Source organism: Garra rufa, chromosome 12, assembly GCF_049309525.1.
Source record: "Garra rufa chromosome 12, GarRuf1.0, whole genome shotgun sequence".
Classification (NCBI taxonomy): Eukaryota; Metazoa; Chordata; class Actinopteri; order Cypriniformes; family Cyprinidae; genus Garra; species Garra rufa.
Window position 1 is genome coordinate 34,038,202 of NC_133372.1, and position 16,412 is coordinate 34,054,613.

General features: G+C 33.8%; 2 protein-coding genes across 2 annotated transcripts in view; one reads left to right on the plus strand and one right to left on the minus strand.

Moving 5' to 3' along the window:
* Positions 1 to 388: 388 nt before the first annotated feature.
* On the plus strand, positions 389 to 3,486 carry cisha (cytokine inducible SH2-containing protein a). Its single transcript, XM_073851913.1, has 3 exons — positions 389 to 1,009; positions 1,618 to 1,772; positions 2,393 to 3,486. The coding sequence occupies exons 1-3, from the start codon at positions 990 to 992 to the stop codon at positions 2,881 to 2,883; spliced, it is 666 nt and encodes a 221-aa protein (XP_073708014.1). The 5' UTR covers positions 389 to 989; the 3' UTR covers positions 2,884 to 3,486.
* A 1,087-nt stretch (positions 3,487 to 4,573) lies between these two features.
* The window catches only part of hemk1 (HemK methyltransferase family member 1), a 23,313-nt gene continuing 11,474 nt past the window's right edge, over positions 4,574 to 16,412 (minus strand). The window contains exons 4-11 of the mRNA XM_073852036.1: positions 15,128 to 15,221; positions 14,898 to 15,017; positions 14,732 to 14,796; positions 14,175 to 14,224; positions 8,950 to 9,055; positions 8,748 to 8,843; positions 7,886 to 7,996; positions 4,574 to 5,265 (exon numbers count right to left, since the gene is read on the minus strand). Coding sequence (XP_073708137.1) covers positions 5,223 to 5,265; positions 7,886 to 7,996; positions 8,748 to 8,843; positions 8,950 to 9,055; positions 14,175 to 14,224; positions 14,732 to 14,796; positions 14,898 to 15,017; positions 15,128 to 15,221 — 685 coding nt within the window. The 3' untranslated portion in view covers positions 4,574 to 5,222. The remainder of the gene's footprint in view (positions 5,266 to 7,885; positions 7,997 to 8,747; positions 8,844 to 8,949; positions 9,056 to 14,174; positions 14,225 to 14,731; positions 14,797 to 14,897; positions 15,018 to 15,127; positions 15,222 to 16,412) is intronic.

A 16,412-nucleotide genomic window follows, 5' to 3' on the forward strand; every position in this document is an offset into this window, starting at 1 on the left:
AAGGAAAAAGGGCGTTCTTACAAATCTTTATATGATACACTTGATAGCCTCTAGATGGCAGTAAAAACAGAATAACTCACTGTCAGAAACACTAAGTAAACTGTATAGACACGTTATACAGCGTTAAAACACATATAATGTGTACAAAATATCACAATCTTATAATGTGAGTGCCTAATCAGTTGTTCAAATTTATTGTTCAAAATTACCATAAATGTTTATCTGGGTCCCAGGGGATTTGTCTTTTTTCGGAAACTGATTTCAGTGAGTAAACAAATGGTTAATTCAATGACAGCTAGAGGGAGGCGGAGCCTCGACGAAGGGGAGGGACCTGATTGGCTTAACTCAGGGCAGGCGCTTAGTTTTCCTGGAAAGTTCTTGGAACGCTAGACGTGCGGTTTCACGAGAAACGCCGTTTTCGTCCTCAAACATCAATCACAAACATCAGGAAGCAATTACCGACCATCACTATAATAAAACTCCCAAATGAGTCATTCAAGGATCATTCCAGTGCTAGTTCATTACTCACGAGACTGCTGTATGCTTGAATGAGAAAGAAGAGCGGATTGATTCTGTGGGTTTCACAGAGCTGTACTGCCGATGGCGTCAGAGGCGCTAAACACAGGGGGATTCTCAGAAAGCCAATTCTGGGAAGTCAGACGAAGAGAACAAGCCAAACCCTGCAGTGTTCCGCTTCTTGTTCAGTTTTAGGGCACGAGCTGAACAGAAACACCGCTCGTTTTCGAGAACCATGTCCGTGTTATCTAGTCGCGTAGTTTGTTAAACAAACCCGTAGACAAGTCGCGCACTTATATGACAGTCGGTGGACTCCTGACGCGCTTCGACAACCTTCCTATGCTTGAGAAATATCTTTCAACTGTTTGCCATCGCTCACGGAACACCAGATTATTTTTGGAAGTCCGAGTAAAAACCTCAGGAACAAAGAAACTTTAAGGAATCTGGCAGATATCAAACCAGACATCTTCAAAATGATTCTGTGCGTTCAAGGGTGAGTTTTATTGGCCCGTATTTATAAAATTACCACAACAAAATACTGAGATAACGTTGCTATCTAATAGTTCATTAACGAAATACCACACATTCTTTTTGAAGACGCTGAGCATAAAGACAGATAGACTCCTAAACTATTATAACTCCTAATAATTTTTAAGTAAAAAAGTAAATGTAAATATGTAGCTTAAGTATTTTTGAAGGAGTGAAACGCATTAGGCAGGCTATAATCTGTCCGCAATAATTCAACCTAATCATGATTTTCTTTATAGTAATACGTGTATTAACAAAATACAGTAATTTGTGGACTTAACATATAAGGTAATAAAAAATAAAAAAAAACAGGTGTTTATTTTGGTGTGTCTCTCTGTCACAAACAAGCGTTCATTATGTTTCTGTGAACTGGTTAAGAATTAACATTAAGTTTAACTAAATGAACTAGCTGAATTAGCATTTAGTGTAAATGTGTATTTATGTGCATTTTTGACAGATAGCGATTGGTGCTAAGAGCAAAAAAAGTATTATGTATTTCATTATGTTGTCTATTTTATTTTGAAGATGATTGCAAACTTTTAAATACTTAAATATTTTATTATTGTGTTCCAGGCCAGCTCATTTGCAAGATACCTCCGATTCAGTGGTCAGGTTTCCGGTGGTGACTTTCTCCTCTCCTCACTGCATCCACGCAACTGTTACCTTATGGGACCCAAGCAAAGATTTCAGATCTATCTCCAATAATTTCTCCTATCTGGATGCCTCAGGTAAGAATACAAACTTAAAATGTTTCATCTATAATATTATTAATAATAATAACAACTATTATTGTTATTTTCATAACAAAATGGCACTTACGATTCATTCATGCATTCATTCATAAATCTGCGAATCCATAAATCAAGGGACATTCTATAAAACATGCCTTTTCCATTGTTTTTTAAATGAAGTGTTTAATAATATGTTAAATTAAGTTATAAGTAAAAGGTAAATGATTACTTTTTATTTTTACTAAAATACATATACCCTTAAAAATAAAGGTTACAAAAGAGTGTTTTTGAAGTGATGCCATAGAAGAACCATTTTTGGTTCCCCAAAGAACCTTTTAGTGAACTGAACCTTTTTCGACTATTAAGAACCTTTTCTGCATTTGAAAGGTTTCATGGATGTTCAAGGTTCTTCATAGACCCATTGATGCCATTAAAGATCCTTTAGTTTTAAGAATGTACAGCAATGAGAATTTGGAAACGGGCTAGGGGCATACTTAAAATTGGATCATTTGTTAAGGCACCCATTTTGTAGAATGACCTCATGTGGCTTTTTAACAACAATTCTCATCTCTTTATCCATATAAAGTCTCTAATAACTCCTTCCATTTTTTTTCCAGGTTGGTACTGGGGTGCCATCTCTGCCAGTGAGGCCCACTCTGTCCTACAGGGGGCATCTGAGGGTACTTTCCTAATACGGGACAGCAGCCACCCTCTCTATATGTTGACACTATCCGTTAAAACTGGTCGCGGGCCCACGAACGTTCGCATCGAGTACAGTTTGGGACGTTTCCGTCTGGACTCGAGCTCCCCGGCCAGATCTCGCCTGCAGTCCTTCCCAGACGTCCCGAGCCTCGTACAGCACTACGTGGGCTCCAGGAACAAAGGGGAGGAGGAAAAGCCTGAGGAGTCGGATCACGTAACCTCGCCGGCACCCAAGGAATGTGCGGTGTTGCTAAAACTCAAACGGCCGATGCACCGTCCTCAAGCCTTCCCTTCTCTGCAACATCTCACTCGCTTGGTAATCAACAAACAGGCCTCTTGCACAGAAAGCCTGCCTCTACCGAGGCCGTTACTGCAGTATCTTCAGGATTACCCTTTCCAGCTCTGACATTGCCATGGAAACGCACACCACGGCCAATCACGAGCCGGATGCTGAAGTTTTGAAGGAGGCGAGATAATGCACAGCCCCCAATCAAGAGGTTTGGGTTGAAAAGCAGTGTTAACCACTTGAAGCTTCTGAAGCAAGTTTTTGATGGTCAGATAGAACAGAATTTTTTTATATGCAAGTGGGACTGAGTCAAGCCAGAAGCAGCAAGTGACTCAACCTTTGTGTCATACTGTTGAAAGCGTGAGAGGTTAAACCACAGGCTTGGGGTTTAAGATGAATTTAACGTTCATGAAACTTTTGTACGGGTCACGTGACCCCTTTAGGAACGGTTCGAAGTGAGAACACGCAGCTTGTCTGAAACTCTGAGCTCACGAGAAGCACATACGTAGCTTGGTCTTCAGCACTCTCTATAAAGGTGAGCTTAGTCACTGCGCTGCCTTGACTGGAATTGTTTCTTTCCTTGAAAGTGAAATGCAGTGAGATGTTTCTTTTTTTGACTATTTTAATCAAGATTTACATATTTTTTTCTATGCCCACAATGTGGAGTTTGTATGTATTTATGGATGAAAAATCCTTCGTTTTGTAATAAAAGTGACAATCAGACTTACTTGAAGTCATTTATGTTTTATCCAGAATCTAGTGAGAATAATTCTAAGAATTATTTATAGAAAAAAAAGTCATTATGCAAAATGCATGGCATAGGAAAAAAAGCCTGAAATGATGAGGGCAGATGCTGAGTAACTAGAAAAAGAAACTGCAACCTTTTTCGCAGAATGAAACATCCAGAATCAAACAATCAGACTCTGATCTCTTCTACGTACTGGCCTTCCAGTAAGAGTACCAAACAAGGTCATTCCAAATTGTAATCTCGGAATAATAGGATTATTAGATGAACAAATGTGCATGGAATTGCTTTGCAATTTAGTTAATCATCTCAGGACAAAATGTGTGTTACAATGTTATTAGATGGCTTTCTAAATGCATCCTTAGCTATGGGCATAATTGTTTTACAGCTGAAAGATCACATAAATTGAATTACATTACAATTACATTTAACAACAATATGGGATTTTTAATATTTTCTATTTGGTCGATATTAGGATTGCTAAATTATTTTATGGGCAGAGCTCTAGTGATTAAACATGCTTGTAATTTTAGATGTTTTAATTCATAAATCTAATAGGATTTTTAAAATTTAATCAATATATTGCACCTTCAAACTTTGGTAATTTGAAATGCCTACAATGTTGAGGTGTTCTGAAACTAATGTATTGAAAAGAAAGCCGTGGGATGAACAAGCAGAACAGAATATTAATAACAAGAAATGAAAGATGTAAATAGGAACATAGAAGCAGTGTTTCCTCATCCTATTTTCCTGACAGTGAATCATTCTTGCTGCACACCGTGATTAGAATTTCCCAGAAACCGAGGCAGAGCTTTTTCTGAAACTCGAGCTCGGTGCTGTGCAAGCTTACATAAATTGGGTGGTGACGTAAATATGTAAATAACATTTATGTGCAACAATATAGGTGAGAACAGTTAAAAAAAAGTAATCAATAAGATCGATTTTTCCATAAAAGGTTCTTATTTAATTATCTAGTCGATTAGATAAGTCTAGTCTAAACTGTTGCCATTATTGCAAATATTAATTTAGAAGCATAAAGGTGTTACAAAATATTTTTTACAAGAATAACAAATAAATACATTTTATTCAAGACTCTGCATATTTGAATACACATTACAGAAACAGACTAAAGAGGTAGTGTGTGTAAAATTGTGTTTGACTCATTACCAGACAGATAGTTGTTTAGCTTGTGGTGGCAGAGCATGTCGGGTTGTCTCTGTCGTTGTGGGCTAGCGGCAATGGGCCAGCTGTTTCGCAGAATGAGTGCATTACTTCCAGGGAGAGACTAGCGCAGGACTGGGAGGGGGAGTTCTTAGAAAAGGCCTCAATAATTACCTTCAGCCTACTGCACCCTGACACTTGCACACTGAGCACATACTCACAATCAATGCAATCTCACCACACACACACGCACGCTCACCAATTAAAAGGAAAGCGAGCATAGAAGCTATAACAACAGTAGGTTACAGCACAAAACAAATAGAAACCCGAGGTCGCCGGATTTCAGGAAGGAGCTTCTCGGTAGGATTGGCAGGTTTTTAACTCGGGGCATGCTGGGAACTGGCCGGGACGGCGATGAGACTGGCAGTGTGCCGTATGCAGTTTTGGCTGAAGGCATTTTTTAATGGGCTATTGCTAATGGTGAAATCTCTAGCTCTACCTAGTGTGGTGTTACATCGGATGAACATCTTCATGCCTGTCTCTGTCCTTCAGTTCAGTCATCTTCTCCTTTCTTCTGAACAATGCAAAAACGTGGCCTGTAAAATAAAAAGAATAACTGTGTTTACCAGTCTACTGTAAACATGTAATACTGCTGACAAGGCACTCAGAGATAACAGGGGTAATAGAGTTGCCTGCTAAGGTTGCATCAGTTTCACTTACAGGCCGTTTTTACTGTGAAATATGGAAAATTACAACAAATGGTGGAGTGGTGGTTCAGTATGACTTTGACAAGTCCACACATGTATTAAATATATTATATCTGACATCAAAATTTTAACATGGCAATTTTTATACGCCCCAAATATGCCCTTTCCAGGGTTTTTTTTTCTCATGGGAATAATAGTAATTAGTCAAAACATTCCACGAAAGACAAATACCTAAGTACATATTTGCTATTGAGCAAGTAATTCCACATTGCTCATGTGATCAAACTGTAACATGGACTCTGTCTAGGAACAAACATTCATGGAATGAAAATGTATTACTTTCAAATATTTTACTTTCCCACACGTTTGTCAGACTTTATAACTTTGCAACTTCATAACTTACAACTTTATTGAAATTTAAGAAACAAAAATATTATATCAAATATGTTTAATTTCAATAAATACATACATATATTTACACTTTTTATTTATATGTACATAAAATATTATTTTTCGAATATATTTAAAAATATTTTTTTAAACATGCAAAATATATATATATATTTTTACATGTAAATGAAAATTCTATATTTTGCCCACAATTTTTTTGTTATATAATATTATAAAAAAAAAACATTGTAACATGGACTACATTCATAAAATTAAAATGTATTACTTCAAAATATTTTTTCCCACACGTTTGTCAGACGTTAGCAACTTTACTGAAATTAAGGAAACAACGAAACAAATATTTTCACTGATGCAAAACAATACACAGACACATATTGTATATATACACACACACACACTTTTTATTTGTATGCACATAAAATAATTTCTTATATATAAAAAAAATGTTTGTCATGTGTGTGTGTATAAATTACATTTTTATTAAACATGCAAAAACATTTATTTTACATGCAAATTAAAAAATATATTTTTTTTCCTAGATTTAAAAATATATAATATTATTTGTATAAAAAAACACTGTACCAGATATTTGAAACTTCATTGAAATTAAGTAAACAACAAAAATATTTTCATTCACACAAAATAAAAATATTCATTACACACATAAATAAATACTTATTAATATGTAAATACATTTATTTTCTTACATAGAAAAAAGTACGATATTTAAAACATTTTGAATTTTATTTATCATGTAATACATTTTGAATAATATATTTTTTACATGTAAATTAAAATTATATATTTTTCTTGGTTTATAATAGAATATTATATATTATTTACTAGTTACTACAGCAATGTGATTCTTTACGGTTTTTAATTCTTTTAAGATTTTGCATGCTTTGAAGTCAGAATTAATGTGCCCTCAAATAAGCAAAATTAATATGAAATATGAATATGAAATATTAATGTGACTTTGTTTTTTCTTTTATTTGCTATTAAACAACAAACATCATTCGCACAAAATAAAATTATACATTACACACACACACACACACACACATATATATATGTGACCCTGGACCACAAAACCAGTCATAAGGTTAAATTTTACAAAACTGAGATGTATACATCACAGGAAAGCTCAATAAATAAGCTTTCTATTGTTGTATGGTTTGTTAGGATAGGACAATATTTGGCCGAGATACAACTATTTGAATATCTGGAATCTGAGGGTGCAAAAAAATGAAAATAATGAGAAAATCACCTTTAAAGTTGCCCAAATTAGGTTCTTAACAATGCATATTACAAATCAAAAATTACATTTTGATAGGTTTACAGTAGGAATTTTACTAAAAATCTTCATGGAACATGATCTTTACTTAATTTCCTAATGATTTTTGGCATTAAAGAAAAATCAATAATTTTGACCCATACTATGTATTTTTGGCTCTTACTACAAATTTACCCCAGCGACTTAAGACTGGTTTTGTGGTCCAGGGTCACATATATATATCTTTATAGATGGATGGATGGATAGATAGATAGATACACAGACAGACAGATAGATAGATAGATAGACAGATAGATAAATAGATAGATATCATTTTCTTTAATATATAAAATTATTTTTATATATATACTTTTTTATGAAACATGCAATACATTTTTATTTGTATTGTTTTTAATTAAAATGATATATTTTCCTTGTTTTTTATTTATTATATTTATATATTTTTTAAATTATTACATTTGTACAGTCACACAGCTAAAAAAAATATATATTTACTATAGAAACATATCTGATTCTTTACGATTTTCAATTTTTTAAGACTCCCTGTGCTTCACAAAATCACAATTTTGATATGCCCTAAAATTTACAGTCCCCCCCCCCCCACTCTTATTCGATATTTAGCAAATAATTCCACATCACTGATGTAATCACACTGCAACATGGACTCTATCTATCTTTCATTCATGGAATGAAAATGTATTACTTCCAAATATTTGTTTTCCACACATTTGTAGCAAAACTTCATTGAAATGAAGGAAACATTAACAAAACAAAGGGCAGGTCACATTAACACAAGTATCTGACCTGTTACTGAGGTCATAGCGGGTTTCCAGATAAAGCAACTCCGGCATCATCTCCTGTATCAGCTGCTGGATGACTGGAGGATGGCATGGGGCAACCTCGAGGTAAACACGCCTGGGCAGACAAGGACATTCAAAAGTGTAAGAGAGGAAAAGGTTGGGCGGAGAGGATGTTTCAGCAAGTAAACAATCTCGTAAGCCATTAGTCATGAAGAATAGTACGTCTGAGACAGAAAAACTGAAAGCTAATGCTAGTATAACCCGCTCAATAGATTCTCAGTATCTATGAAAGGACAGCATGTGTCATTTCTACGAAAGAAACAAACCTTGAGTGGACATAACAAGACACCCAAAGAAATCTGAAACCCTATATAGACAACTTGACATTCACCGACTAAAAAAAAAAAAACGACACGTGCAATGCTCTCAGGCCATGACGAGTTTATCGCTCGTCCATTCGGCGAAATGCTTATTGAATTTGCTGTTTTACGAACATGGAATAGGATCACCTTACACAAGACAGGTTTTGCAACTTGTCACCAAAGGCTAATTGTGTTATTTGTTATTGTGTATGCATGTGTGTGTGTGTGTGTGTGTGTGTATGTATGTGTGTGTCTCAAAAGTGATGAGGGCGGGGAGAACCTTCTGGTCCCTGGAATACTGTTATCAACTGAACTACAGAGAACTGTGAAGCACTCGATTCCCTGAAGCATTTAAGATATGCTGGGAAAGCTTCTTAGCGCATTTATACCATACTATTTATACTGCGTTTGGCTAAAAGGCCACTCACACAAAAATATTCAAAGAGAACCAGTTGCTTTGCCAGACCACATATGATGGTTTTTAGACAAACACACACGTCTTACCCTCGCTGAGTTAAGAGCTTCGAGCTCAGAGCCAGAATCGGCCTAATCACAGACAGGCCGTCCAAACCCCCGTCCAATGCTCTGTGGTCTTCAAACCTTCAAGGGAAGAGGCGGGGATGGTTAAAAGTTTACACGAGACGTTCTCAAACACACACGTCAAAGATTAGAGAACATTTTGAGTGTGTCCGCATGTTGGCCTAACCTGAGTATCTCTGTTTGTAAAGTCTCCATGTCCTGACTGAGCAAGTAGGGAGGGTTGCTGACTAGAAAGTCAACGGGGTCGCATTTGCTCAGTATCGTATCTGCATCTGGGAATACAAAACATGTTTTGTTCTCTCACCGTCATATGCAAAACATCGATTTGCACTGGAAACTCGTAAACTAAACAACAATAATGAGTGGATAGGAAAATAATCACACAAATGTTGAATCTGGAATATTTTCAGTTGTTGTGCTTAAATCAAATACTATCATAGTATATACTGAACATCCCTGGTGAAAAAAAACAGCTAAAACCAGCCTAGGCTGGTTGGCTGGTTTTAGCTGGTCAACCAGCCTGGTTTTAGCTGGTCATAGCTGGAAGGCAGGCTGGTTTTAGAGGGGTTTTGGCCACTTTTCCAGCCTGGCCAGGCTGGTCAGGCTGGGAAACCACCAGCTAAAACCAGCCTGACCAGCTTGGCCAGGCTGGGAGACCAGCTTAAACCAGCTAAGACCAGCCAACCAGCCTAGGCTGGTATTAGCTGTTTTTTTCAGCAGGGATATACAGTACACTACTGCTTGTTTAAGACATTAATATTCAGCAAGGATGCATTAATTGATCAAAAGTGACGGAAACAGCATTTATAGTTACAAAAGGTTTCCACTTTATGTAAGCATGTATCATGGCTTCCAAAAAACATTAAGCAACACAACTGTTCAACATTAATACTAATAAATGTTTCTTAAGGACCAAATCAGCATATTAGAATGATTTCAGAATGATTTCAGAAGGATCATGTGACATCTAATTCAGTTTTGCCATCACAGGAATAAATTACATTTTAAAATATATTAAATTAAAAAACAATTATTTTAAATTGTAAAAAAAATACTGTTTTTATACTATATTTTTGATCAAATAAATGCCTTCCTGATGCACACAATGGACTTCTTTAAAAAAAAAAAAAAAAAAAACACTACTCAAACATTTTGTATACTGTATACACACACATATGACCATTTTGTTTTGTATAGAGGATAAAAAAAATAAAAATTCAGTATGCATTTAATTGATCGAAAGTGACAGAAACAGCTTTTATAATGTTATGGAAGGTTTCTAATTCAAATAAGAAATGTCTGTTTTTTTAAAGAAGATTGTATCATGGCTTCCAAAAAATATTAAGCAGCACAGCTGTTCAACATTAATATTAATAATAAATATTTTTTGATATTTTTTTTAAATCAGCATGTTAGAATGATTTCAGAAGGATCATGTGACACAGAAGGCTGAAGAAAATTCAGTTTTGCCATCACAGAAATAAATTACATTTTAAAACATAGTAAAATAAAAAAATATATTATTTTAAATTGTTCACAATACTGTTTTTAGTATATTTTTGATCAAATAAATGCGGTCCAAGGTGTGCATAACGGACTTCTTTAAAACACTACTACTCTAAAATTTTGAACAGTACTGTAAATATAATATAAATAGTATAAACTGTATTAGTTGCTATTTCTATGTACTTACAGTAGTATAATAGTATTTGATTTTCTCATGTATGTATACTGTACACACACACATGTGACCCTGGACCACAAAACCAGTCTTAAGTCGCTGGGGTATATTTGTAGCAATAGCCAAAAATACATTGTATGGGTCAAAATTATTGATTTTTCTTTTATGCCAAAAATCATTAGGAAATTAAGTAAAGATCATGTTCCATTAAGATTTTTTGTAAAATTCCTACTATAAATATATCAAAATGTAATTTTTGAATAGTCATATGCATTGTTAAGAACTTAATTTGGAGAACTTTAAAGGTGATTTTCTCAGCATTTTGATTTTTTTGCACCCTCAGATTCCAGATTTTCAAATAGATGTATCTCGGCCAAATATTGTCTTATCCTAACAAACCATATACCAATAGAAAGCTTATTTATTGAGCTTTCATATGATGTATACGTCTCATTTTGTAAAATTTAACCTTATGACTGGTTTTGTGGTCCAGGGTCACATATAGTATGTGACAGATTTGTTTAAGTATAATTTTATTTAAAGAAATTATTATTCAGCAAGGATGTATTTAATTGATTTAAATGTCTATTCATTAAAGAAGCATGTATCATGGCTTCCAAAAAACATTAAGCAAAACTGTTTAACATTAATACTAATAAATGTTTCTTAAGCACTAAATCAACATATTAGAATGATTTCTGAAAGATCGCGTGTCATGGAAGGCAGCTGAAAATTCGTTTTTTTTTTTTTTATAAAATTCATATTTTAAACTAAAAAACAATTATTTTAAATTGTAAAAAATATTTCACAACATTACTGTTTTTACTATATTTAGATCAAATAAATGCAGCCCTGGTGCAAAAAATTTCATTTCAAACATTAGTGTAAATATTATATGTATACACAGTAGTATAACAGAATTTGATCTTCTATGTTTGTACACTGTACACACAAACATATAACATATGACAGATGTTTCTATAGGATTTTTTAAAAAAAGTAATTAATATTCAGCAAGAATGCATTTAATTGCTCAAAAGTGACAGAAAGAGCATTTATAATGTTACAAAAAGTTTTAACTATTATTTTACTAAAACTACTATTATAAACTGTAAAAAATATTTTACAAAATAACTGTTTTTACCATATTTCTGATCAAAAAATGCAGCCCTGGTGCAAAAATTTCAAACAGTAATGTAAACATTATATAAAAATAGTATAAATTTAATTAGATGCTATTTATATGTATACACAGTAGTAAAATAGTATTTGATCTTCTCATGTATGTATACTGTTACTGTACACACAAACATATAACATATGACAGATGTTTCTATAGGATTTTTTTTAAAGACATTAATATTTAGCAAGGATGCATTTCATTATTCAAAAGTGACAGAAGCAACATTTATAATGTTACAAAAAGTTTCTATTTCAAATAAAAGTCTATTCATCAAAGAAACATATATTATGCATCCAAAAAAATTATTAAGCAACACAGCTGTTCAACATTAATATTAATAATAAATGTTTCTTGCGGACGAAAAATTGTAAAATGTTTTTAATGTTTTAATGTTTTTAATTTTTTAAATTGTAAAAAATATTCACAATATTACTGTTTGTACTGTATTTTGATCAAAAAATGCAGCCCTGGTATATGGTATATACACAGTAGTAATAGTAATAGTATTTGATTTTCTCATGTTTGTATACTGTACACACACATATATAGTATATGACGTATCCAACTGGCTGTCAAAACATATATGGGACCCTGGACCACAAAACCAGTCATAAGGTTAAATTTTACACAACTGAGTAATAAGCTTTCTATTGATATATGGTTTGTTAGGATAGGACAATATTTGGCCGAGATACATCTATTTGAAAATCTGGAATATAAGGGTGCAAAAAAAATCAAAATACTGAGAAAATCACCTTTAAAGTTGTCCAAATTAAATTCTTAACAATGCATATTACTAATCAAAAATTACATTTTGATAGGTTTACAGAAGGGATTTTGCAAATCTTAATGTAACATGATCTTTACTTAATTTCCTAATGATTTTTGACATAAAAGAAAAATCAATAATTTTGACCCATACAATGTATTTTTGGCTATTGCTACAAATTTACCCCAGCGACTTAAGACTGGTTTTGTGGTCCAGGGTCACATATTAGTGTCAACGAACCATGAAATCTCCTGAAAAGCCTCCATTTATGCCTGCTAGCAATAACCACAACACTTGCTAACCAAAACAACACATTTCTGCAGAAGTACCTTCATTTATGCAGTCACTGAAGTGCAGCTTTATAGAGCAAACAAGTTCATGTCACAGTCTAATAATAGTAACGCGGGTAAGCCACAGAGAGTTAAAAATCTGATATTTAGCATTCAGGCGGGCTGTTTTTAATGCCATCTAGCGGGAAGAGAGGCACAAGCTTTAACAGGAAAAGCTTAATAAATCCCTGGAATTTGCGGAACATTTCCATGTCGCTACCTTAGAGGCCCTTCTAGGATTTGGGCTGAACCGCCTGGCCTGATCCATCAAAGTCTCCATTATCTACTAGCACTCAAGTCGCACTAATTCTAAATCAATTATGAATGTTATGATACACACAATGAATTCCCACACTGTTTTTAGTTTCTTCACGGATTGTGGGTGAGAATTTTGTGGTGTGTATTTAAATTTGGAAAATGCAGCTTGTTACTGGCATCTGATGAAATTCGCAACAGTATTTAGTAAATAAACATACAAGGAGCGTGGGATGTGTAGAACTGTGCATCGAATGACCGACATTGAAGTTCTACAGAATCCGTGGTGCTTTCTGTGGAATTGTGAGCTGTGGATTACGTGCAGGTCTGCTTGTGACTCATACACTGGTCACATCGGCCAGACATAACAGAGAGAAAATCAAGGAAATGGGACAATCAAAGATGCCCGTCACTCCCTCACGCTGCATTTCCTCTCCATATACTAAACAGACAAGCAACCTTGTTAAAATTTTATCCCTGCATTAAAACATCAGCAAGTTTGCACAGAGAATTAAAATAACACGTCTAGTCTCGACCTGGCTTTCATCTCTCTATAGTCTTTTCTTCAAGAGAAAAAATAATGACACTTTGGCTAAGAATTATTTCCATTCTGTCTGCTTTTGTCGAATTAACCTTACCCTTCGTCTCTCAGGGTAGCAGTACACAAACAGCACATTCTGCATAGAAAGGCTAACTGACTCCAAATGATTAAACAGTTTAGCGCTACATATTAGGGTTTGTGTTCCATCTAAATTCATTATCATTTAGATCATAAAAATGACATTTCATGCTTCTCCATGAATTTAATTTCATGACGATTAAGTAATAGCTTATTTCTGATAACCATTTTATAATTATTAAAGGAAATGCTCAAGGCGGTGACCCAAATATCACGTTATTTTCTGTTTAGAGCCACAACCGCCCATGTGACAGCACAACACAAGCCTGAAGCCCTAATATTTATATCTTACGTTTGCAATAAAGTGTTCCTGAGATATTTAGATGTTCAATGCTGTTAAAAATTAATCACCAGATAACAGCCAGTGACGTCAAAAAAGGCATGTTGACCAGAAATGACGTTTATTGTGTGCTGACCAAAAATTGCCACTTTTGCAGGAAATCAGTCTCACAATAATAATTAACTGTTATGACTAGTTACTGCTGAGTGTCTTACCCTTAATCACATTTAAATGGTGAACATCGAGTCTGTCTTGCAGACCCAGTCTGGAAAAAAAAAAAAAAAAAGAATATGGAGAGTCAAAATAATAAAAAAATCAAGTGATAAAGATCCAAATATAGAAGCTTTATATGTGATCCTGGACCTCAAAACCAGTCTTAAGCAGCACGGGTATATTTGTAGCAATAGCCAAAAGTACATCGTATGGGTAAAAAATTATTTATTTTTATTTTAGGACAAAAATAATTAAGATATTAATTACAGATCATGTTCCAAGAAGTTATTTTGTGAATTCCCTATCACAAATATATCAAAACTTAATTTTTAATTAGTAATATGCATTGCTAAGAACTTCATTTTGACAAATTTAGACTTTTTTGCACCCTCAGATTCCAGATTGTCAAATATTTGTATCTCTGCCAAATATGGTCCTATTCTAACAAGCTTATTTATTCAACTTTCAAATGATACATAAATCTCAATTTCTAAAAATGTTCTAATTTGTGGTCCAGGGTCACATATAATCAGTGGTGAACAGAGGTGCTGGTGGTCACCTGTTTGCATTTTCCCTTGTAAGACACACTGCTGTCTGGCTTTGATCCAAAGCAAATACCCTGAGCTTAAAAAAAAATAAATCACGGGTACAGATGTTACAGTTGACATGCTACATTACTCAGAAGAGCAAGATAAATAATTAGAAAAAAGACACTGAGTGCAAACCTGTGGAATTCTGTGTAGTAAACTAAGAGAGATGGCTCCAGATCCACAGCCCACCTCTAGACATCGTAAATCAGTCCTTTGTATCAAGCGGAGGTCCTCCAGAACCAGACTAACCAGCTCCTACATGGTCCGAATGGAAATAGATGTTTTCAAACATGCAGTCCATGTTAATCCAAAAAAAAGTCACGTCCACTTTTAAGTCCACTTGTGGCAAAATTCAAGTTTTTCACCTCAGTTTCAGGACGGGGTATGAACACGGGAGGTTTCATCTTTAGGGTGAGGTCTCTAAAGTCCCATTCTTCAATCACATACTGTACAGGCATCCTAAAGAAAAAAAAAGTGCACACAGGTTTGAGAAAAGGTCAAGAGGCAATCTATTTTCTAATGTTTTTACTTCTCTTTTATAAATCAGCTACTTTTAACCACATTTTATCAGTCTCAAATCTACAGTTTATTCAACACACAGTAAACATCCTTGTTTGGGGAATTTAAGAAAAATATTGAATTAAATGTGGTAATTTAATTTGTACAATTTTGTTTTGATCTCATTGTATCTGAATTGGATTTGTACCGTCTTGTGGTAATCCTTTACAAAAAGTTGTATTTGCTAACATTAGTTATCTACATCAGTTAAAATTAACTAACAATAAAAAACACCAGATATTTTTTATTTTTATTTTTTTATTAGTGGGTGCAGGACACTATAGTTCATATAAGTGAGCATAGCAAAATAAAATAAACTGTGACATATTACACCCAAAAATTCTTCATACAGTGGACTACCAGAAAAAAATATTCAAATTAATTTAAAATTAAAATTATTCAGATACTGAACTGACAATGGTTTGCTTAAGTGTTTTTTTCTTTAATTGCTTTAATTTACATCACAGACTGAACAAAATTAAACTTTGCTTGGTAGTATTTGTGTAAATATTGTCATAATAACAGTTGTCTGAATTTTTGGTTGATTGTAATCCATTACATACCTTTCAATCAAAGTTATGGCATTATCAAGTTCTTGTCATATTTTATTACCATTTTCTAAACTATAGCAAATAAACTGTGATAATGTTAAAAATGCTGAAGTTGTCTGAACACATTTTGGTTTGACTGTACTTCTAAAGCATTTATTAGTTCCTGTTAATTTTACCATGTAATAACGCATTTTTAAAATTAAGTTGTATGTGTTAATATTGTTTAGGCTAACTAACTAATTAACAGCTGTATTTTTTTTTAAATGAATACTGTAACAAAAGTTGTGTTTACTAACCTTAACTAATGCAGCCTTATTGTAAAGTGTTACAAATTAAGTTAATATTACATTTTTCATTTTATTATTTGCATATCTGCATTGTATCACCATCAATGTAGGCCACTGAAGAAAAAAACAAACATACTGGTTTAACACGAGCTTTGTCCTTCACTAGACATAAATAAGAAAAGATCAGTGGGTGGAAGTTAAAAGTCCTCGGAAATGGTTTAGTGTTCATCTAAAGAGAGTAAATGAATAACAAA

Coding starts and splice junctions, on each gene's coding strand:
- cisha (XM_073851913.1), top strand. CDS start 990: ATGATTCTGTGCGTTCAAGG. Junction 1,010..1,617: donor ATGATTCTGTGCGTTCAAGG/GTGAGTTTTATT, acceptor ATTGTGTTCCAG/GCCAGCTCATTTGCAAGATA. Junction 1,773..2,392: donor CTCCTATCTGGATGCCTCAG/GTAAGAATACAA, acceptor TTTTTTTTCCAG/GTTGGTACTGGGGTGCCATC.